General features: G+C 53.6%; 1 protein-coding gene across 5 annotated transcripts; it reads right to left on the reverse strand.

Moving 5' to 3' along the window:
• Window positions 1-261: 261 nt before the first annotated feature.
• DENND6B (DENN domain containing 6B) lies at window positions 262-12505 on the reverse strand. 5 transcript variants are annotated; one of them, XM_019835773.3, is made up of 20 exons: window positions 12259-12504; window positions 8011-8049; window positions 7895-7937; window positions 7301-7413; window positions 6696-6776; window positions 5945-6050; window positions 5746-5825; window positions 5597-5659; window positions 5320-5375; window positions 4707-4829; window positions 4509-4604; window positions 4318-4412; window positions 4106-4171; window positions 3724-3788; window positions 3547-3636; window positions 3418-3471; window positions 2984-3093; window positions 2781-2883; window positions 2604-2681; window positions 262-2523 (listed from the first exon to the last, which is right to left on the reverse strand). In XM_019835773.3, exons 1-20 carry the CDS (start codon window positions 12418-12420, stop codon window positions 2401-2403), a joined length of 1746 nt encoding a protein of 581 aa, XP_019691332.2. In that variant the 5' UTR covers window positions 12421-12504; the 3' UTR covers window positions 262-2400. The 5 variants fall into 5 exon arrangements, with proteins under 5 accessions (XP_019691332.2, XP_011282668.2, XP_011282669.2 ...); XM_011284366.3 differs by having other exon boundaries at window positions 2604-2678; window positions 12259-12503; XM_011284367.4 differs by lacking the exon at window positions 7895-7937 and having other exon boundaries at window positions 6696-6738; window positions 12259-12505.
• Window positions 12506-23477: the final 10972 nt, after the last annotated feature.

Genomic DNA, 23477 nt, shown 5'->3' on the forward strand with positions numbered 1-23477 from the left:
CTTCAGCTCCCCCCACCCCCAGTGATCAAGAACTCCCCCAACGAGATGAAGCCATTAAGAGCATTAGAAGAATGTCTTGTTCTTTCAGCATCTCAGCCGCCCTCCACCCCAACCAGCCAGGCCAAACCTTCTCTCCTTTAGCCCTGAACTGCATTCATACCCTGGCTTACCCAATCCCCACTGCAGAGGACCCTAAAATTACTAGGGTCTGACAAGGATGCCAACTTTTTATCAAAAAAGGAAGTTAAAAGACAAGCATGGTCACAGAAGAACATTTTAATACCAAAAATGTGGGAAGGCCACTATCCCAGACTAAAAGGGAATCTTTAAATAAAGCACAGGAAGCTGGGGGGTGATGACCGTCCTTCCTGTCCCTGGTGTGGCTGACTGGCGTCCCCACAGCCACCACACACAGCCTTCCAACCTCAAGAGCCCTCGCTGACCAACCAAAACACCCCAGAGACCCCCCCCCCACCAAGGCTGTACTGTGCCCAGAGGTCAGGCTACAAGGAAGAGGGACCCCCTTCGTGGCTCCAGGAGAGATGCGTCCTCACACCTCCACACTTCAGCCTTGGACTCTCCGCCCTGGGCTGCATCGCCCAGCCTTCCGGGAGTCCCTCCGCCGAGCTCCTGCCCACAGTGGTCCTTGGGATGAACTATGAGGGACAGCCACGGGGCCTCCACCACACAGGAGGGCTCAGGGAATTGGGAGAACCTGGTTGGGCCATCCGGGAGGTCACTGGGGGTTTGGAGAAGGCCCCTCCCAGCCCCTTCCCTGCAGCCTGTGCTTCCCCGGCCCACAGCGTGGCAAGCACAAGCTAGAGTGATGCTTGGAGCATACCCCTCACAGTTGGGGTCACAGCCGAGAGAGGGGCCCAGGTCAACTTCCCAAGCCACCCACATACCTTGAAGCCATGGCCCTCTGGGGGCCCAGGCCCAGGACTGGCCCTGTCCCTAGCTGGCACACTAGAGAGCCAGTCACAAAGAAGGTGTTGGTGTCTTTGCAGACCCCCTTGAACACCACATCCTGGATAAGGAGGCTTCCCCTCCAGGCTGACAGCCAGGGCAGGGAGGCCAGAGTGGCATTTGGGGCCAGTGTAGGGCCTCTGACCCGCAGCTCCAGCCCAGTCCTGCAAAAGTGGATCTGCGCCTCCGCCCGGCTCTATTCCGTTCTGCCTAATTCACAGCCGTGTCCTTGGACCCTGTGCCAGACTGGGCTCAGCTGCCTGCAGAATGGCGGCAGTGACAGGCTGTCCTAGGCCAGTCAGGGCTGCACAAGTCGACACCAACATTTCTGAGACCAGCGGCCACTGTCATCTGGTGACTCTGCCAAGCCCAGCACAGAAGGGGCGCAGTGGTCAGTGAGTACTCGGATCTACAGGCACGCGGAAGGGGAACAGCTCGCCCAGCCCACGCCCACTCACCGTGCAGGGAGGTGGCCAAGACCAGCCAGGCGCCCACACAGCCTCACCTCTTGGATGAAGTCGGGAGGTCGGGAGACTTACCTGACGGCCCACGGCGCTCGGTCCACACCTCACGCCCACCCACCCGCTGGCCGACAGCACCGTCACCTGCGCTAAGCCAGGGCAGCGCCGGGCCCGGCACTCTACCATGGCGCACCTCTGGGCCTTCTGTGCCTTGCCAAGCAGCCTGGTGCTCCGAGGCTGTGGCAGCAGGGCTCTGGCCGAGAGGACCCGGTGAGGCTTGAGTCCAGGACCCCTCCTGCTGCACGTGGGGGTGGATGGACACAGGGGACATAGCTCGAGGGCCTGTCAGCCAGGAAGCAGCACTGGGCGGAGCAGAGAGGGTGCCCAGTCGGGTATGCCAAGAGTGATATCCAGGATGATGCCCCAGACCCCCCTGGCAGCCTCCCAGCAAACTACAGGGCAGAGCTCCACCCCTGCAAACAGGCCTTTGCCCATCCCAAGCCAGTGACCACAGCGAGGTACCCCCCTCCCCCACAGGATGGGTGGGTGGCTGCATGAGAAGAGGGGTCTGCCTAACAGCTGCCTCCTTCCGTCTCGGGCTGGGCAGCCTGGTGGGGCTGGAGGACAGGGCCTGCAGGGCTTGGGCAGGTGGGCACCACAGGGGGCGGGTAGCCATGTGCCCAGAGCAGTGAGGGCTCCCAGCCAGCTCCGCCTCCCAGCCCTCAGGCCCTGCAGAGGGCAGGTGGGACCCAGGGGGAGGTGAGGCTCTGGCCAGCATGTGATCCGCCAATAGTCAGGGGCCAGGCTGTGGTTCCAAATGCCACCTTTACTGCTGGAACAACAGTGGTGCTGACAGGAGGCCAAGGCTGGGGAGCAGCGGCAGGGAGCTCGCGCTTGGTTGGGACCACCTCTCACTGAGGATAAGAAAGCTGGGCCAGACCCAGATCCCTGGACCTTGCCCTTTGGCTCTGTCCTAGGGGGGGCACAGGACAGCCTGCAGGTCCTTGGGCAAAGAGCCGATGGCTGTCTCGATGTACAGCTGTGCCCGCTGAAGCGTCGCCTCCTTCACCGGGAGCTGGTGGCCTTGTGCCTGCACCTGCAGGGGCAGTGGTGGTCAGGGGCAGGTGACTCCACATCCGGCTGGCAGAGGCTGGACAGGGCCAGGAGGCATCTCACCAGCTTCTCCCGAAGCTTCAGGACTAGGTCCACGACCTCCACTTCAGACTTGTCCTTCATCCAGGTCTCAATGTTCTGCTGGGAATAAGACGGAGCCAGCCATCACCAGGGCCCGCCCCCTGCCCCAGGGGCTTGCACACCCCCACTTCCTCCCCCAGCCCCAGCTCCCCCACTTACCGCCTCACAGATAGCTTCAAGGTGCAAGGCCTCCAGCTTATGGGCCATCTCTCTGTGCCGCTGCCGGTACCAGCCATCAAAGTGGGGGGACTTGAAAAACCGCCTGTGGGGGATGAGATACAGCAGCCGTGGACTGACTCTGGGTGAGGGCAGGGTCTACACCGACCACTGCAGGGGCCCCAGGCCACCTGCCATCCACCCACCTGTACAGGCCCAGCCAGTCGCCCTTGAGAATGCAGGTGAGCTGGGGCCCTGCGTGCTCCAGGCTGCGCAGGAAGTCATCCTGGCGGAAGGGGCGGATCTGGGGAGGAGTCTGAGACAGGGGCCTGGTGAGCGCGGGGAGGTGGGGGACGCAGCCTCACAGGCCCCGCACCTCGGCTGGCCAGGACCCTTCGCTGCCATACTCCTCAGCCACGTGAGGACCCCCAGCCCCCACCCTTCCCAGGACAGATCCCAGGATGGCCCTTCTCAGAGAGGAGGGCCTCGAGCCCCTCCGGGGTGGGCCCCGTTCTTCTGTCCTCTGAGGGACGTCTGGCATGTGTGGGGACAGCCTGGAGCCCTGGAGCCTCCTGCGTACCCATGACCTCCTCCCTTACCTTCCTCCCGGACCCTCCCCAGATGCCACCTGGACCCGAACCTTCCAAGGTGTGATGCTCTTCTTCAGGGGCATGAGGCTGGCCATGTAGTGCTCCTGGCAGGGAAGGGGAGGGGAGTGAACCAGGGCCGTGGCCCTCCGCTCCCCTCCCCCTCCTGCCCTGGGCCTCACCAGGGGGATGATGAAGCTGTGGGTGAGCTCCAGGAGGTGCCGCCTCAGCGATGCTGTCTGTGTGTCCCACGGCCTCTTCTTCTGCAGGCCCTAAGGGAGCGGGGGAGGCGTGGGCTCGAATCCAAGGCAGAGCTTCACACTTCCCCACCTCCGAGCCCCCCCCCCCCCAGCCTGTACCTTGAGCAGCCGCTTCAGCAGCGCCTTGTCTCGGTGGAGGTGGGCGGAGTAAGCCGTGTAGAGGCCTGGCAGGAGGGCAGAGCTGGCCCCATCCCCGCTGCCCCCACCCCCTCCCAAGGGCGGGGGGGGGGCACCCCCCCACAGCCCCACCTCCTAGGGAGGGCAGAGCCAGGCCTCCCCCCACAGCCCCAACCCTTCGGGAGGGCAGAAGTGGCCCCCAGCCGAAGGGCCCCCTCCCACCCCCCACAGCCCTACCCCCTCTGGATGCACCTGCACATCTATTCCCCTCTCCAGCCCTGTGAAGCAGAGAAGGCTCCCCGAGAACTCAGAGCCTACTGCCTGGGTTCTGGAGGAGAGGAGGGCTCCCGCCAAGGGCACACACCTGGCTTGGTGTCCAGGGTCTTCAGCCTAGAGGGCTTTTTCAGCTTGACCTGCTTAGGAAGATCCCCTACGAAACACGGCAGTGGCTGGGCCTCAGTGCCGCAGCTCTGCCACTCACAGGCTCAGGGCCCTTGAGGCTCCTCTCTGGGTGGGCCTCTGAGCCCCTCACCCCACCTTCCCAGGTCCCCTGGGCAGAGGACAGGCCAGCCTCACCTGACATCTTGGGCTCTCCAACACGGAGGATGTGGGGCCAGTGCTGGAGTGTTTTGATAAAGAAAGGGTTTGTGACTCCCAGGACCACGTTTGGTCTAGAGAGAGGAGAGAAGAGAGAGAGAAGAGGCAGAAGCAGGCCCAGGGAGGTGGAATACAGCAGGCTGGGGACAGGGCACAGACGGGGGACTCACGGGGCCTGTGTGCGTGTGGTGAACTCCTTGAACTCGCTGTCATGGATGGTGAAATAGGGGCGGTAGTCACAGCAGAACTTGAGGGGCTGCAGGCAGCTGTGGGGCGGCAGGGCGGGGGGGGAGCGTGGCAGGGCCAGTAAACACGGCAGGGGCCGGTCCAGTGCCCCGGCCAGCCCCGCCCTGTGCCGCCCGGCATACCTGATCAGAGCCAGCACCAGGTCGGAGGCCATGGCGGGTGAGGGCGCCAGGACCAGCAGGGGCTCCCCCAGGAGCATGAGCTCCCACAGAGTCTGCACGTGGGTCAGCACTGGCTGGAAACACCTGTGCGGGGCGGGGGCGGTCAGGGAAGCCCAGCGGGGGCAGAGCCTGCCAGCCCCGACCCGCCCACACCTGGCACTGCCCTGGAGGGAAGGCAGTGAGGACATGAGGCCATGCCGAGGGGTGTCTAGGGTCGCCCCCCACTCCGCCGGCGTGCCTGCCTGGCCCTGCCCTGCCTCTTGGGCAGGGCGGCTCAGTCTCCAAAGCCTGGCTCCCTCATAGACCTGCCTGGAGAGGAGTAGCCTCAGGTAGCGAGTATCTCCCAACACAGCTGCTCCCTCCCTGCACCTGACCTCTGGAACCTTCCTGCCCACCGTGCCCACCTCCTCTAGGTAGAGGCACCGGGATCCTGGGCTCTTCTTCTGTATAATTGTCCCTCATGGAACTGGCCAAGGGTTCCTTCCTGATAGGCGGCCCCCGCCCTGCACAGGGTCTACCTCGGGGAACCCCTCCCCATGTATTCAGGTAGCAGGCGGCAGCCTGCCGGGCTCACCTGAACAGGTCCAGTTCGTGGACACTGGCAAGGACCACTGGGGTGGGCAGCAGACTCTGAGACGAGGGGCGGGCAGGGTGAGGCCGAGGGCAAGGCTGGCATCCCCAAAGCCGCAAGCAGCACCCCTCACCCCAGGAGAGCACTGGGGGCCGTGGCCCCTGCCCTGCACCCCCACCCCCACCCCCACAGGGCCCCTAACAAGTGGGGCGGGGAGGCCCGAGGAGGTGGGAGGTTTGAGGCAGGTGTGAGGCCCCGGGCCCAGGAGTGGCACCCCTACCTCATGGCTGCACTGCTTCGGAGGACTGTATTCTGGCTTGTCCACCCTGGACGGGATGCGAACCTGGGGGAACAAAAGGAACAGACGCCAGCTGGGAGTGGGTGTCCCCATGAACCTGCGGCCTTCCCAACCCAGCCAGCCAGGCTCACCTGGAGGACTACTCCCATGACAGGCAGCTTCAGGGTCTGCCCAGGCGTGGGGGCGGGCCACTGGTCAATCTCACTGCACACTGTGGACACAGGTGGCCAGCGTCAGGAGCCTGCCCCAAGCAGCAGGTGCCTGTTGAAGCCACTGGGGGCTACGGCCAGGATGATGAAACCACTCTGGCAGGACCTGACAGCCACTCACCCGCTTCCAGGCACGGTGCCAGCCTGTCGAAGTACTCAGGGGCAATGAGGCCCAGCAGCGCCTGGAACAGCCGGACGAAGGGCAGGCGGGATACCAGCACCAGAGACTGCAGGGCGCGCCGGGCCGGTGAGATGGAATCCCAGCCACTCAGGAGTCTGCAGGGACCCCTGAGGCCTGGCTCAGCCAGAGTCTGCCCGGGGCAGTACATCCCACAAACCCCACAGGACACCTGTCCCCAGAAATGGCCCAACTTGGACCCCAGGCTTATTAGGAGAAAACCCAAAGCCTGCCTCTGATGAGACAGGGAAACCTCAGGCGACAGCAGAGTGGGGCTGGACCCTGGGCCTTCTCAGGAAAATGTACGTGGCCAAGATTTCTGGGGTGATCTTCCCAGGAGGCAAGCAGCTTTTGCTTATGGTGTCTGAGTTCAAGGTGGAAGTTCTCCTAATCTTGAAAGCGTGACGAGGGCCCCTCCCCAGTCAGCAGCAAGGAGCAAGCAGCAGAGCCCATGCCCCAAAAGGCCAGCAGGAGAGCTGGGTACAGCGGCACCCATCCCCCACCCCTTGCCCCCAGGTGGGGCGGCCTATGTGGCCCAGGGCAGTGAGCTCTGCCCAGTGCCAAGTGGCTGGGGGCTGCAGGAGGAGTGGGCACTACTGGAAGGTCAGGACCCCCAGCCTATTGGTCCATCTGTCCTGATGGCTACCAGCCCTGCCTTATAGCAGCACCACCCCCGAGCAGCCAGGTGGCTCACCTTCTGGAAGTAGCCCCTCTTCACGGAGCTGTCCTTCACCTGCCTGAAGTACACATAACCAAAGTAGTGTGCCGGCTCCCTCTGGAAGGGGAGCAGTGTCAGCCAGGCTGAGCCCACTGCCCACGCTCCGTCCCGCCCACCCAACTCCCTGCCAAGGCTGCTACAGCTCTCCCCAGCCAGGAGAGTCCTGGGCTCAGAAGGTGGGTGACACCTCTGCAGAGAAGGTCCCTGCAAACACGGCGGTCCCTGCAGCTCCGGGGCCTGGGTGCACCGGAGGCTTACGCTGGCCTCCACACACTGGGCCACGCCCTGCCGCACACACAATGCACCGAAAAGCTCCAGGGACCCTGGAGAGTCCCCGGAAGAGTGAGCCTAACCCCAGCAGAGGCCAGGATGATGAAACAACTCTGGCAACTCTGGCGGGACTTGACAGCCAGAGGAGGTGGGGGCGCCTGTGCTGCAGGCGCAGAGGGGCTGGTGGCGCTTGGAAAGCCTACTGGCTGGGCCTGGCCAGTGCCTGTCCTCCCACACAGAGCCCAGGTGCCCTAAAGGGGCTGCTCACACCAGTCCCACCCTGGCCTGTGGGGAGAGGCAGCCACACTCACTTGCAAGGACACGGGAGCCCCACTGTTGTAATGTCTGTCTTCCGCATGCCAGGGGCTCCTCTGCCCACCACACTGCCGGATGCGGAAGCTGAACTGAGTGTCTCCGAGGCAGCCTGGGAAGGGAGGCAGCCCCCACCAGACTGTGTCAGGGTGGAACCAGAGACGAAAGCCCAGCTTGCCAGGAAGGCTGTGTCCTAATTCATGCCCCTGAGAGTTTCACAATAAACACAGCACACAGAAGCACCAGGGACAGCCCCAAAGCATCCGTGCTGTCAACTAGCACAGGTGGGATACTGGGACACTCTGGTGTGGGGCCCAGTCAGCTTGCATGGGACAGAAAAACAGGCCTGCCTGGACAAGAGCAAAGGCCAGGTCCCAGGTCCTGGTGGCCGCTGTGTTGAAGTAAAGGGCACCAGATCCGTCCATCCCTCTGCCCAGAGACCCTTCTTTCCACGAGAATCTGGGAACGTGACCACCACTGAGGCAGTGTAGAGAGGGGAGTGGGGCTGGCGGGGCTCTGGGACAGCCTCACCTCCCACCTCCTTCCTGTTTCCCGCCAGCCCCAGAGCTGACATCCCAGTTGGGGCTGCCTACCTGAGTGGGAGTCGGGAAAAGACAGGTAGCAGATGCTGCTTTTCTGAAACACAGGAAACCCGGTGAGGCCTGGCTCAGTGCAGGGCCACATCCGTTCCCAACAGGCCAGGACCCACCTCCTTGTCCGTGAGCCGGAAGTCACTGGGGTACACCAGCTGCAGGGACACAAGCACCGGGTAACATCGGCTGGGCAGGCAGTGCCATGCTGGTTGGCAGGAGTCTGTCCCTTGCCCCCCCCTCCTCTTCCCTGGGCTCCCTCTGGGCCCTTCTCAGCACAAGACCACACTATCCTTCCCCTGCCTTGGCTGCCACACCTGGGCAAGCTCCCCAACTCCCTCCTCAGACCCCTCATGCAGACTGTGGTGGCCCCCCTGCCTCCACCATCTCCAAGGTCTGCCCCCACAGCTTCAGAAGGTGGTTTTCAGAGCCCCCCCGTGGCCTCCTCTTCCTTCTGGAGTGTGATTACATGGCCCTGCTTGCTGGCCCCTGCCCCTCCTGCTCTCCACCTCCTGAACCCCTCTACTCAGCCAGAGTCTCGGGCTGTACCATCCCCAGACTTGCTCCCCTAGACGGGACTTGTCAACCTCATCTCCTGGTTTCGATTCAGGTGTCATCCGAGACAGCGGCATCCCTGCCTGTCAACAGCACCTTGAGTGCTTTCACCCCAACCTCTGCCGTTCGGGGATCCAGGAGCTTCTGGCTCGTGCCCCACCTGGAGCGAGAGCCCCAGGAGAACACCGTGGGCCCCAGCCATGTCAGAAGCAGGCCCTTAGTGATCTAGGAGGCAGGCCACGCCCCAGAGGGGCAGGGGGCTGAGGCTTGGCTCTCAGGCTCAGCAACTCCATGCACAGGCCCGTGGCCAGAATGGGTTTCGTTGTCGGGGACCAAAATGGCAGGGAGCCCCACAGCCCTCACCCTCAGTGGGCCTCAAGGGGACTTCTGGGGAGCAGGCGTACCGTGGGCCTTGCTGCTGCCCTGGCTTGTGCTGTCAGGAAGAGGCAGTGCTGGGAGTCTACAATGGGCCAGGAGCCAAGGGCCTGTGTGCATGGGCCCCTTGCTCTGTCCCCCAAACTCTAACACTGAGGAGGAGTTGGGTTTAAGCTGAGATTTTTCCTGGGGTGTTCCCTGAGCCCCCAGAGCAAAGCGCCAGGTTCTGGGGTTTGCACTGTCGGAATGACGTAGCTTCTTGTCCTTTTATGCTCGGGCTTGCTGCTGTGCTCCCATTTTGTCTCCTCTGCTGCACACCAAGTGTCCTGAGGACAGGGACCATGTCCCAGATACTTTGGTCTCCTGGCCCCGGCAGGGACTATACCCTCACCAGATACAGTATTTATGACGTGTGTGAAAACACATATTTGAGGGATAACAGAACAGGCAGGTCGTGTGGCAACTTCAAGGACATGTCAGCTAAGGAGGCAATAAGATCGAAGGGCATTTTGTCTATGGGACTGGACCCACAGAGGAACCTTGGGAGGGCTTGGAGGGGCAGGGCCACAGGACCACTCAGGCCAAGCCCTCATGTGTGTCAAGGCCAAGGAAAGGCAGGTGCCTGGCAGCTGGGGCAATGGACCCTCTGCACTGAGACCAGGGGTCTGACAGGAGTCTTGCAGCATCTAAGCAGGCCACCTTGGCCTCTGCATCTATGTCCACGGACCCCACTGGAAAAATTGGTGACAGCACACGTTTATGGCCTGGTGCAGTCTCTCCTGAGAATGGAGACCAGAGGGAAGGCCAAACTGAGCCACGCCTCGATGGGGGAAGAAGTGGAGTAGACCCTCAGAGAAAGGCAGGAAGCAAGGAGTCGTGCTGCCTGAGGACCACATCCCCGTAGGCCCATGAGGGCCTTGTCCTCTCTGCCCGAGACAGTCAGCACAGCCGCTGCTCCTGGGACGCAGTCTTCCCCGAGGAAGACAGACGTGAAGTGTCCCTTGAGAATGCCCAGGTGCCTCAGGACTCTGACGCCCAAGCTGTACCCTCACACATGCACTGATGCTTCCGGAGGTTGTAACGCACACTGTCACGGCACGCACAGCAGAACCCACGCGGGAGGCCGGCTGCCTTCTCTCTGGCCAGGTATTAAAAAGGTTTGTAGAAGTGTCAATGATGCCACTCCTCTCACTAAATTTTGTTTTGCAAAATATGGCTGTTTTCCTGAAAATATTTATGTTAACACATAATTTGTTTTTCATTTGGTTTTGTTTTTTACAATAGCTTAATAAGTATTTTAAAATTTTCTCAGTTTTAACTTCTGGTAAACGCTGATAGGTGTCGCCAACACAAAAAACTTTTTGGGATCCTCGATGACTTTTGACTAGAAAGGGTCCTGAGACTGTGCAGGAGCTCTGTCCGGGAAGGACGTCAACACCACAGCGGAGAGGGGCTCTCTGGGCCTCCAGCCGAAGTTGGGCATCCAGGGCAGAGCCAGGCCCTCTCCTTGGCTGATCCGCATGTTCTTATCCCCCCCCCACTAGGCCCTGCCTGCCTTCCTCTCAAGTGGGACTCCTGCCTCACCCACAGGCTTCAGTGCACCCATCTGCTTGGAACCCCCTCCCCGTATTGTGTGTCTGCGGGTGTCCTGTCCACTTACTGTCTGTGTCTCTAGCACAGAACGTGAACTCCGGGGGGCAGGGCCTTGTCTTCTCACTTAAGTCAGTGTTCCCCGTGTCCAGCCCCGGTGCTGCAGGGCCTGGCTGGCAGCAGCCACTTAGTACTTGGGTTTATCGGATGAGTGAGTGGACAACTCCTTGCCTTTGTTCTTGCTGGTTTTTTGAGGGAGGGGTTACCTGAAACAGCCCCTTCTCCCCTGCCTGGCTGCCTCCTTCTCATCCTCCAAGATTTGGCCAAGCCCTATGCCTTCCTCTGAGCTGCACTTGTCCATGGGGTTTCTGTGGGCCAGGAGCTCCTGGAAGGCAGCCTCTGGCTGTTCTGTCCACATCCCAGCGCCAAGCACAGAGCCGGGGTGTTTCCGGTGCTCAGGCAGTCCAAGACATCCTCAAAAGCCAGAAGATGCAGCTGAAATGACCCCTGATCAAGAGGCAGACCTGATAAAGACTGTGGCTGCACTGATAAGAGTGACAGCCCGATTCCTGCACAGACTTGATGATTTTGAGGGGCTCTGGGTCCCCAACATCCCCTCCCAGAGCTGTGTAGCCTCACCAAAGGCTCAGAAGCCCAGGCACACAGAGCCTTTAATGGTACTTGCTTAGAATTAGCTTTCTAAACGGTTAAGTTCTAGAAAAACTTACGTAAGAATGCCTTTTCTTGTGATTTTATGGGGAACAATTTGGGCAACAGCATGAGTGTGGGCTCTGTAACACTGGGCAGATCACCTCACCTCACCTCTGTGCTCAGGTCCCTCGGTCAAATGGGGCTATCACAGTAATGCCTGCCTGGTGGGGGTGGGGTCTCCACAGAGACCTGGGCACTGCACTGGGATCCAAAAAGGTCTCAGGAAGGGCAGGCCCTTTGTGTTTAGAAGACTCGGGTTCCCCGCAGGCTCTCGGAATTCAGCAAAGGTTGAGAAAACATGCCTTCACTGGCTTCCCCAAGGATGGCTGCTGAGCCTCATCTTGGCAACTACCTGTCAGGCTCTCTGACAACCTGGCGACGCCCCTGCACTGCTCAGCTCCCTGGTGTGGGTCACCGCTTTCAGAGCAGAGAAATGACCATTGTGACAGGCCTGCGGAAGACCTCCCCTCCCCGAGGAGACCACATTTTCATCTATAGGTGGAGGAAGATAAGCTGTTTGAGGTGGGGGGGAGGGGGGTACAGGCAGTGGGGACGCCCAGGCCCGGTGAGGTGGGTGCGGCTGGCGAACAGAAAGATGACTAGTGTGGTTGCAACGTGACTCCAAGGGGTCCGGGTCTGACTGTAAGCGAACAAGGAGGTGTGGATGGATTTCAAGCAGGAGAAGCCACAAAGGTTGGACTTTGAAGGACAATTAGAAGGGGGTGACGGCAACAGAGGCAACGCACTTCAAATCCTTGTTGGCCCCTGGGATTCTGGCTGGAACAAATGGGGAGGGAAGGTATCAGGGCTAGTGGTGGAAAGGGGAAAGACGGGACAGATTTTTACGGGAAAGATCCTTGGTTTCCCCAAGTGCGGGGCCCCTCTCTCCTGCACCGCAATGGGAAGTCTTGGCAATTTTTTTTTTTTCTGCTTTTGCCGGGAGCGGGGGTGGGGCACCTTCCAGGAGGTGACAGGTGCGGGGCTTCAGAAGAGGAAGAGGCCACCTGGGGGGTGGGCCCGACAGTACCTCTCGCGCGGGCAGTGCTCAGGCCGCCTGGGGGCGATGGCCGGGCCCTAGTCGGCCGGCGGCGACAGAGGAAGGCCCGCCCCGCCGCCCGGCCCCCCGCCCCGCTCACCTCCAGCGCCTGGCCTAGCTCCAGGTCGAAGGTGACCACGCACACGCACTCCAGCCAGGCCGAGAAGCGCGCCCAGGGCGCCGCCGCAGCCCGCGCTCCAGGGGACGCCTCGCCCAAGCGGCCGCGAGCCCGACGAGGCCCAGCGCCCGACAGCGAATCCATGGCGGCCGGGACTGCGCCTGCAGAGCGTTGCCGGGGGAACGGCTCGGAGACGTTGCCGGGGGAACGGCTCGGAGACGTTGCCGGGGGAACTGCTCGAAGGCGGCGGCCTGGGCGCAGGAAGGGAGAGCGCCGCAGAGCAGTCGAGCGGCCGCCGCGGGCTAGAGGGGCCCTGCCGCGGCCTCCGCACCCTGGCGGCCGGAGGAGCGTCGTGTGGCGGGGCGACGCCGAGTCCACCAGCGAGAAGGGCCCGCGCGGGCCAGAGCGGCCCTAGCCAGGAGGAAGAACTTCCGGGGAGGGCTGTAGAGCCGGGAGAGACTCGGGGAAGACTGCCCAGGCTGGGGTCGGGGCTTCCGGGGGCGCCGCGGTTTCCGGGGGCGCTGCCAGGGCGCTGCGGGAGCTGGAGGGGGGTGTGGGGCGGGGGCCTACGCGGCCGGTGTTCAAGTCCAAATTGCGTAGTTGCTGACTACCTACCACCCGTCGGACACGAATTCCAGTCTAGTTGTAACATTCTCTAGAGATTCCTGGTCTCCTCCCTGGGGTCGCCTCGAGGTGTGGGGTCCTGCAGAGGTGTCACGTCCTGGCTTTGCGTCCGGACACTGGAGCATAGCTGTTACCTGCGTGCAGACTGCGCCCACGCCCGTGTCTATCGCCTCTAGGGTCCGGCGCTCCCAAATATTTCTGTCACCCTCGTGGGCTACCTTGCACGCTCACTCAGGCCTGTCTGTCGAAACTAGATAACGCCTGTAACATGTAATTCGAGCCACCTGTGCCTTTTCATTTTCTGCCACGGGGGAGAAGTGAGGTTGAGCGGGCAGGTCGCCTCTCCCTCTCTGGCCTCCCGTGTCCCTCTGGCGTCCCCTGTTGGCCGAGCCTTGCCTGCAGAAATGTGGCCTCCTGAAATGTGGCTGCAGAGTCCCCTCACCCAAGGGCGAGTTTGGAGTAAGGACAATAACTGGTAAGACAGGCCGTGTATATTCGAGTTGTATGAAAATCCGTTCCAAAGTTAGGCTAAGCTAGCCTAGGCTGGAGTAACAACCTCCAAGTCCCCAGTGGCTTTTTCACGCGTGCCTGGACTGGTGGGAGAGCTGGGGGGCTCTCCTTCATTAAACCCCCAGAATACATGCCTCTGAGGTCACCGGCAGCGGAAAAGAGATTGATGAGGCCCATTAGTTGTTAACCACCTTGGTCAACAAGTGACGTGTCAACATTTTATTCACAGTCCCAGGGCCAAAGTTAGTCACATGGATACAACCTAACTGCAGGGAAAATGAAGGACAGGGATACTTGATGAGCCACACAATTATCCTTTACAATTATCATGTGTCATTGAGTTTAAGATGCTATTTTATAAGTCATCAAGATAAACTGCTATTTACACAGTGATGTGCAATCAAATGTTTTCAAACATTCTATTATGAAATATTCAAAAATACATAAAAGATAGATGAACTGTACAAAGACCATCCTTTTACCTACAGCCTAGAATCTACATCAATAGTTAATATTTTCTTATATCTGTTTTATCCTATATCTACATTTGTCCTTTCCTGTCCCCATCCATCAATGCATCTTATTTTTACTTTATTTATTTAAAAAAAATTTTTAATCTTTATTTACTTTTTGAGAGAGAGAGAGAGAGTGTGCGAGCAGGGGAGGAACAGAGAGAGAGGGAGACACAGAATCTGAAGCAGGCTCTAGGCTCTGAGCTGTCAGCACAAAGCCCTACGTGGGGCTTGAACTCATGAACCATGAGATCATGACCTGAGCCGAAGTCAGACGCTTAACCGACTGAGCCACCAGGTGCCCCATATTTTTACTTTTATTTTATTTTTATTTTATTTTTTTCAATATATGAAATTTATTGTCAAATTGGTTTCCATACAACACCCAGTGCTCATCCCAAAAGGTGCCCTCCTCAATACCCATCACCCACCCTCCCCTCCCTCCCACCCCCCATCAACCCTCAGTTTGTTCTCAGTTTTTAACAGTCTCTTATGCTTTGGCTCTCTCCCACTCTAACCTCTTTTTTTTTTTTTTCCTTCCCCTCCCCCATGGGTTTCTGCTAAGTTTCTCAAGATCCACATAAGAGTGAAACCATATGGTATCTGTCTTTCTCTGTATGGCTTATTTCACTTAGCATCACACTCTCCAGTTCCATCCACGTTGCTACAAAAGGCCACATTTCATTCTTTCTCATTGCCACGTAGTATTCCATTGTGTATATAAACCACAATTTCTTTATCCATTCATCAGTTGATGGACATTTAGGCTCTTTCCACAATTTGGCTATTGTTGAGAGTGCTGCTATAAACATTGGGGTACAAGTGCCCCTATGCATCAGTACTCCTGTATCCCTTGGGTAAATTCCTAGCAGTGCTATTGCTGGGTCATAGGGTAGGTCTATTTTTAATTTTCTGAGGAACCTCCACACTGCTTTCCAGAGTGGCTGCACCAATTTGCATTCCCACCAACAGCGCAAGAGGGTTCCCGTTTCTCCACATCTTCTCCAGCATCTGTAGTCTCCTGATTTGTTCATTTTGGCCACTCTGACTGGCGTGAGGTGATATCTGAGTGTGGTTTTGATTTGTATTTCCCTGATGAGGAGCGACGTTGAACATCTTTTCATGTGCCTGTTGGCCATCCGGATGTCTTCTTTAGAGAAGTGTCTATTCATGTTTTCTGCCCATTTCTTCACTGGGTTATTTGTTTTTCGGGTGTGGAGTTTGGTGAGCTCTTTATAGATTTTGGATACTAGCCCTTTGTCTGATATGTCATTTGCAAATATCTTTTCCCATTCCGTTGGTTGCCTTTTAGTTTTGTTGGTTGTTTCCTTTGCTGTGCAGAAGCTTTTTATCTTCATAAGGTCCTAGTAATTCATTTTTGCTTTTAATTCCCTTGCCTTTGGGGATGTGTCGAGTAAGAGATTGCTACGGCTGAGGTCAGAGAGGTCTTTTCCTGCTTTCTCCTCTAGGGTTTTGATGGCTTAACCGACTGAGCCACCAGGTGCCCCATATTTTTACTTTTAAAAGACAGTTATAGACATCAATGCCTTCACCCCTAAATACTTCAGTATGTGTATTATTAACTAGTAATCTTTAGGTTTTTTTTCTTTTTGGGGGGGAAAATTTATATATAATGAAATACATGAATCTTAGATGGGCAGAACCAGTAACCCAAAGAACTAGCGAGATACGGAAGGAACATTACCATCACCTCAGTTCCCGCATGCCTCTTTCCAGTCACTCTGAACAACCACTCTCCATTATTCTGATTCTTTGCACCATGAGTGACCCTGTTCTAGAACGTCATAAAAATGGAATCATACAGTATGAAATTTTGTGTGTCTGGCTTCCTTCACTCATCATGTTTTTGAGATTCATCAATTTTGTGGTATATTTCATGAGCTCACCCCTTCTTACTGCTGTGTATGCTTCTATTTTGTGAATATGCCACAGTTTGTTTATTCATTATCCTGCTGATGGACAGCCGGTCTCTTTCCAGTTTTTGGTTGTGATAAATGAAACTGCTGTGAAGATCCCTGTACAAGATATTTTGTGGAAGTACATTTTCATTTTTCCTAGCCGAATACCTAGGAACTGAATTGCTAAGTCATAGCATAGTCACAAAGATTTTTATTTACCTTTTCGTTTTTAATTTTTAGAGAGAGGAAGAGCATGGGAGAAAGGAGCAGAGGGACAGAGAGAGAATCTCAATCAGCCTTCATGCTCAGCACAACCCCCGATGTGGGACTTGATCCCACCATACTGGGATCATGACCTGAACCAAAATCAAGCGTCAGAAGCTCAACCCAGGTGCCCCTGTTTACCTTTTTAAAGAAACAGCCAGAACTTTTCCAGAATCAACCATATATTTTTAAAATTCAACAACAATGTCTTCCTGTTTGGTGCATATCCTCGCCAACATCTGATATTATCAGTCTTCTAAATTTTAGTCAGTCTAGTGGGTGGGTAGTGATATCTAATTGTGGTTTTAATTTGAATGTCTCTGATAATGGTGTTGAGCATTTTTTTCATGTGCTTATTGCCTGTCATCAATTGTAAGATGTATTTTGATTTCAGGTGTTATATTGTGAAAAAAAAGTGCATTTTTTAAAATGTTTATTTTTGAGAGAGAGAGAGAGAATGCAAGCAGGGGAGGGGGAGAGGGAAGGGGACAGAGTACCCCAAGCGGGCTCTGCACTGGAATCAGTGAGCCCGATGTGGGGCTTAAACCCACGAACCTCGAGATCATGACCTGAGCCAAAGTCAGATACTGAACCAACTGAGCCACCCAGGTGCCCCCCAAAATGTGTATTTTACAATCAATGAAATATGGTACTTCAAAAAAGTTCCTCTGTGCCGGTTCACAGCCAATCCCCACTCGCTCTTCAGGTCCAGAGGTCCAGGTACCTACTGATCTGCATTTTTTCTCTGCAAATTGACCTTTTCTCAAAATTTCTATATAAATGCAACATACCATGTAGCAGGCTGAATCGTTACCTTCAAAGATGTTCATATTCTAACCCTTGGAACCTGTGAATATTTTACCTTACATGAGGTAGAAGGGACTCTCCAAGTGTGTTTAAATTAAGGATCTTGAGGGGTGCCTGGGTGGCTCAGTCGGTTGAGCAACCAACTGTGGCTCAGGTCATGATCTTGCGGTTCCTGGGTTCGAGCCCCCTGTTGGGCTCTGTGCTGACAGCTCAGAGCCTGGAGCCTGTTTCCGATCCTCCCTCTCTGTTCCTCCCCCACTTGTGCGCGCATGCGCTCTCTCTGTCTCTCTCTCCCTGTCTCTCAAAAATAAATAAACCTTTAAAAATTAATTAAGGGTCTTGAGATAGGGAGGTTGTCCTGGATTACCTAAGTGGACCCATTGTAAGAGTCCTTTTATTTTTTTATTAAAAATTTTTTTTGATGTTTTTATTTATTTTTGAGACAGAGAGAGCCAGAGCATGGGCAGGGGAGGGGCAGAGAGGGAAGGAGACACAGAACCCAAGGTAGGCTCTAGGCTCCAGGTTGTCAGCGCAGAGCCCAATGTGGGGCTGGAGCTCACAGATTGTGAGATCATGACCTGAGCTGACGTCAGACGCTTAACGGACTGAGCCACCCAGGCACCCCTGTAAGAGTCCTTTTAAGGGAAGCAAGAGGATCTGAGTCAGAGAGGGCAATGTGATGAGAGAGAGAAATTGGAAAATGCCTCACTGCTGGCTTTAAATATAGAAGAAGGTAGGGGCACCAAGGTGGCTCAGTCAGTTAAGCCACTGACTTCGGCTCAAGTCATGATCTCATAGTTCATGAGTTCGAGCCCTGCATTGGGCCCTGCACTGACAGCTTGGGGCCTGCTTTGGATTCTCTGTCTCCCTCTCACGTGCTCTCTCTTTCTCTCAAAAGTAAATAAATAAACAACAACAACAACAACAAAAGACAGAGGAAGGGACCATGAGTCAAGGAATGTAGGCAGCTTCTAGAAGCTGAAACATTCAAGGAAACAGATTCTCCCCTAGAGCCTCCAGAAGGAACACAGTACGGCTGACACCTTGATTTAAGCCTCATTTCAGACGCATTTCAAGTTTCTGACTTCCAGAACTGTAAGATAGTAAATATGTGTGGTTTCAAGCCACTAAGTTTGTGGCGATTTGTTACAGCAGCAATGACAAACGAATCCATATAATATGTAGTCTTTTCTGTCTGGTTTCTTGCACTTAACATCATATTTTTGGGGTCTATCCATGTCGTTGCCTGTATCAGCCGTTTGTTCCTTCTTATGAATAGTGTTCCATTATCTGGATATATGGCATCTGTCAGTCCACTCAACACTTGATGGACATTTGGATCGTTTCCCATTTTTGCCTGTTGTAAGTAATGCTACTGTGTGCATTTGTGTAAAAATCTTTGTGTGGGGGCGCCTGGGTGGCGCAGTCGGTTAAGCGTCCGACTTCAGCCAGGTCACGATCTCGCGGTCCGTGAGTTCGATCCCCGCGTCAGGCTCTGGGCTGATGGCTCAGAGCCTGGAGCCTGTTTCTGATTCTGTGTCTCCCTCTCTCTCTGCCCCTCCCCCGTTCATGCTCTGTCTCTCTCTGTCCCAAAAATAAATAAACGTTGAAAAAAAAATTTTTTTTTTAAAATCTTTGTGTGGACACACCCTTAGGTAAATGCCTAGAAGGGAAAATATTGGGCTGTATGGCTACGTTTAACTTTTATTTATTTATTTATTTGTTTGTTTGTTTGTTTGTTTATTTTTTCAACGTTTATTTATTTTGGGGACAGAGAGAGACAGAGCATGAACGGGGGAGGGGCAGAGAAGGAGGGAGACACAGAGTCGGAAACAGGCTCCAGGCTCCGAGCCATCAGCCCAGAGCCTGACGCGGGGCTCGAACTCACGGACCGCGAGATGTGACCTGGCTGAAGTCGGACGCTTAACCGACTGCGCCACCCAGGTGCCCCCATGTTTAACTTTTAAAGAAAGTGTCAAACTGCTTTCCCAAGTGATTATACAACACTCAACCAACTGAGCCACCCAGGCCCCCCTAAATCTTATGCCTATTTTTAGATTGGGTTGTCTTCTTATCACAGGGTTGTCAGAGTTTTTAAAAATATATATTCTGAGGGGCGCCTGGCTGGCTCAGTCAGAAGAGCATGTGACTCTTGACCTCAGGGTTGTGAGTTCAAGCCCCACGTTGGGTGTAGAGATTACTAAAAATATAAATAAATAAACTTAAAAAGTATATAGATATATATGTTCTGGAATCGAGTCCTTTATGAGATATATGGCTTGAAATTATTGTGGCTTGTTGTTTATTTTTCTTAGTAGAATCATTCGAAGAGAAGAGATTTTTAATTTTGATAAAGTCTAACTCATCAGTTCTTTTCTTTCCCATGTCATGTTTTTGGTGTCACAGTTGAGAAATCTTTTCTTTAAAAAAAAAAAAAAGTTGGGGCACCTGGGTGGCTCAGTCGGTTAAGCGTCGGACTTCGGCTCAGGTCACGATCTCGCAGTCTGTGAGTTCGAGTCCCGCGTCGGGCTCTGGGCTGATGGCTCAGAGCCTGGAGCCTGCTTCCGATTCTGTGTCTCCCTCTCTCTCTGTCCCTCCCCTGTTCATGCTCTGTTTCTCTCTGTCTCAAAAATAAATAAAACAAGTTAAAAAAAAATTTAAAAAATAAATAAATAAATAAATAAAAAGTTGTTTTTGGGAATGCAAGCTGGTGCAGCTACTCTGGAGAACAATATGGAGGTTTCTCAAAAAATTAAAAATAGAACTACCCTATGACCCAGCAATTGCACTACAGGGTATTTATCCAAGGGATACAGGTGTGCTGTTTCGAAGGGGCACATGCACCTCCATGATTATAGCAGTGCTATCAACAGTAGCCAAAGTATGGAAAGAGCCCACATGTCCGTCGATGGATGTATGGATAAAGAAGATGTGGTATATATACGCAATGGAGTATTACTCGGCAATCAAAAAGAATGAAATCTTGCCATTTGCAACTACATGGATAGAACTGGAGGGTATTATGCTAAGTGAAATTAGTCAGAGAAAGACAAAAATCATATGACTTCACCCCTATGAGGACTTTAAGAGACAAAACAGATGAACATAAGGGAAGGGAAACAAAAATAATATAAATACAGGGAGGGGGACAAAGCATAAGAGACTCATAAATATGGAGAACAAACAGAGGGTTACTGGTGGGGGTATGGGAGGGGGGATGGGCTAAATGAGTAAGGGGCATTAAGGAACCTACTCCTGAAATCATTGCTGCACTGTATGCTAACTAATTTGGATGTAAATTAAAAAAATATATATATATATACATATACATATATATAAATTTTGTTTTAATGTTTATTTATTTTAAAAAAATTTTTTTTTTCAACGTTTATTTATTTTTGGGACAGAGAGAGACAGAGCATGAACGGGGGAGGGGCAGAGAGAGAGGGAGACACAGAATCGGAAACAGGCTCCAGGCTCTGAGCCATCAGCCCAGAGCCCGACGCGGGGCTCGAACTCACGGACCGCGAGATCGTGACCTGGCTGAAGTCGGACGCTTAACCGACTGCGCCACCCAGGCGCCCCTATGTTTATTTATTTTTGAACAGAGAGACAGAGCATAAGCAGGGGAGGGGCAGAGAGAGACGGAGACACAGAATCCGAAGCAGGTTCCAGGCTCTGAGCTGTCAGCACACAGCCCGATGCGGGGCTGGAACTCATGAACCATGAGATCATAACCTGAGCTGAAGTCAGACACTCAACCAACTGGGCCACTCAGGCACCCCAAAGAAATCTTTTCTTAATCCAAGGCCCTTACCCAAATAGTTTCTCCTATTTTTCTTCTAAAAGTATTTCACCTCTCACATTGAGGTCTGTGAATCATTAATTTTTGCGTATGGGTAAAGTAAGGATTTAACTTTTTTAAAAAATGTTTTATTGGGGCGCCTGGGTGGTGCAGTCGGTTAAGCGCCCGACTTCAGCCAGGTCACGATCTCGCGGTCCGTGAGTTTGAGCCCCGCGTCAGGCTCTGGGCTGATGGCTCAGAGCCTGGAGCCTGTTTCCGATTCTGTGTCTCCCTCTCTCTCTGCCCCTCCCCCGTTCATGCTCTGTCTCTCTCTGTCCCAAAAATAAATAAAAAACGTCGAAAAAAAATTTTAATAAAAAAAATGTTTTATTTATTTTTTGAGAGAGAGAGAGAGAGAGAGTCTATGAGCGAGGGAGGGGCAAGGAGAGAGGGGAACAGAGGATCCAAGAAGGGGGCTCCGTGCTGACAGGGTGAGAGCAGCAAGCCAGATGTAGGGCTTGAACTCACAAACTGTGAGATCATGACATAAGCCAAAGTCGGACACTCAAGCAGCTGAGTCCCCCATTCCCCCCCACTTTTTTTTGGCTTATAATAACCACTGTTTCCATGATCATTTGTTAAGAAGATATTGCTTCCCTATTGAATTGACTTAATGAAAGATCACATTTGTGAGAGTTTATTTTTTGACTTTCTATTCTGTTCCATTGATCTATATGCCTATCCTTATGCCAATTCTATACTTTCTTGACTATTTTAGCTTTATAGTTAAAAATAGTAGTGTAAGTTGTTCAACTTTGTTCTTTTTCAAAATTGTTTTGGTTATCTTGATCCTTTGCATTTCTATATAAATTTTAGTATTAGCTTGTCAATTTCTACAAAAAAAGAAAAACAAAAAAACAAAACAAAACCACCTGCTGAAATTTTCCCAGGTATTGCATTGAACCTATAGATCAGTTTGGGGAGAACTGGCATCTTAATATTAGTCTTCTAACCATGACATGGCCGTGACACGTCACTCCATTTATTCAGGTCTTCTTTAACTTATTTTAGCAATTTTTTAAGGTTATTTATTTATTTTGAAAGGGGGGGAGGGGCAGAGAGAGAGAGAGAGAGAGAGAGAGGAGAGAGAGAGAGAATCCTAAGCAGGCTCCGCATTGTCAGTATGGAGCCCAGAGTAAGGCTTGATCCTAGGAAACGTGAGATCATGACCTGAGCTGAATCAAGAGCCAGATGCTTAACTGACTGAGCCAGCCAGGCCCCCTTAGCAATGTTTTTATTGGTTGGGAATTGCAGAAACACACCAGGTTTGACAATTTGCCAGCAGGGCTCATAGGATTCAGCAAATAGTCATTCTATATTGTTACATTATATCATTATCGTAGTAAAGGGATACAAAATAAAATCAGCAAAGAGAAAAGGCCCTTGGGGAAAAGTTTGGGGGAGACCAGCCTCCAGCTTCCAGGGCCCTCTCTCAATGGAGTCACACAAGAGGCATTTAATTGTCTCCATGAGCGGTGACAAGAGTGTGTGAAATGTTGGCAACCAGGGAAGCTCATTAGAGACTTTTATCCTCTTATCTGGAGTTTATATTTCTTTTCTAAGACTGCTGTAACAAATTGATACAAACTAGGTGGCTTTAAACAACAGAAATTTATTGTCTTACAGTTTGGTAGGCAGAAGTCAGAAATCAACGTGTCAGCTGGTTTGGTTCCTTCTGGAGACCGTGAGAAAGAGTGTGTTCCAGGCCTCTCTGCTAACTGCCGATTGCTACGTGCAAATCTGATTGGCTTGTAGATGTATCATCCTAATCTCTGTCTTTGTGTCACTTTGTCCTCTGTGTCTTCTCTCTTTTCCTGAGAAGGACACTCGTCATTGGATTTAGGACACACACCCCCATCTTGAAGCAAGGATGATCTATCTCAAGATTCTTAACTTCATTACATCTGCAAAGACCCTATTTCCACAGACCACAGTGACAGGTTTTCAGTGGATATATCTTTAGGGAGAGAGGCACCATTCAACCCACGACAGGGCTGGTCAGATAGGCAGTCTCCGTCTAGTGCCTGCCCAAATTCCAGACACCCAGAAAGAAAATGGGTGCTCAGTATAAATCATATTGCTTTTTTTTTAAATGTTTATTTACTTTTTGAGAGAGAGAGAGAGAGAGTGCAAGCAGGGGAGGGGCAGAGAGAGAGGGAGACACAGAATCCGAAGCAGGCTCCAGGCTCCGAGCTGTCAGCACAGAGCCCGATGCGGGGCTCGAACCCATAAGCTGCGAGACCGTGACCCAAGCCGAAGTCAGACACCCAACTGACTGAGCCACCCAGGCACCCCTGCTCTTAATCCCCATCATCTAGTTCACCCATTCCCGATCCACTTCTCCTGTGAATGGAGTTTTTTCTTAAAAATTTTCAGATTGCTTGTTGCTGGTATATAGAAATATAACTCTTACTTATCATTGATATTGTATCCTCTGACCTTGTTAAACTAGCTTATTATTTCTAGCAGGGTGGTTCTTTTTGTAGATTCCTCATGATTTTTGTTTTTTAAAGTTTTTTTTATTTATCGATTTTGAGAGAGAGAGAGCAAGAGCAAGAGAGAGTGTGAGAGTGGGGAAGGGGCAGAGAGAGAGGGAGAGAGAATCACAAGCAGGTTCTGAGCTGTCAGCACAGAGCCTGAGGCGGGGCTTGATCCCAGGAACTGTGAGATCATGACCTGAACTGAAATCAGGAGTTGGACGCTTAACTGACTGAGCCACCC

The sequence above is a fragment of the Felis catus genome, chromosome B4, assembly GCF_018350175.1.
Source record: "Felis catus isolate Fca126 chromosome B4, F.catus_Fca126_mat1.0, whole genome shotgun sequence".
Taxonomy (NCBI): Eukaryota; Metazoa; Chordata; class Mammalia; order Carnivora; family Felidae; genus Felis; species Felis catus.

Coding starts and splice junctions, on each gene's coding strand:
- DENND6B (XM_019835773.3), bottom strand. CDS start 12,420: ATGGATTCGCTGTCGGGCGCTGGGCCTCGTCGGGCTCGCGGCCGCTTG. Junction 4,413..4,508: donor ACCACACGCACACAGGCCCC/GTGAGTCCCCCG, acceptor TCCTCTCTCTAG/ACCAAACGTGGTCCTGGGAG. Junction 2,682..2,780: donor TTGAAGCTATCTGTGAGGCG/GTAAGTGGGGGA, acceptor TCTTATTCCCAG/CAGAACATTGAGACCTGGAT.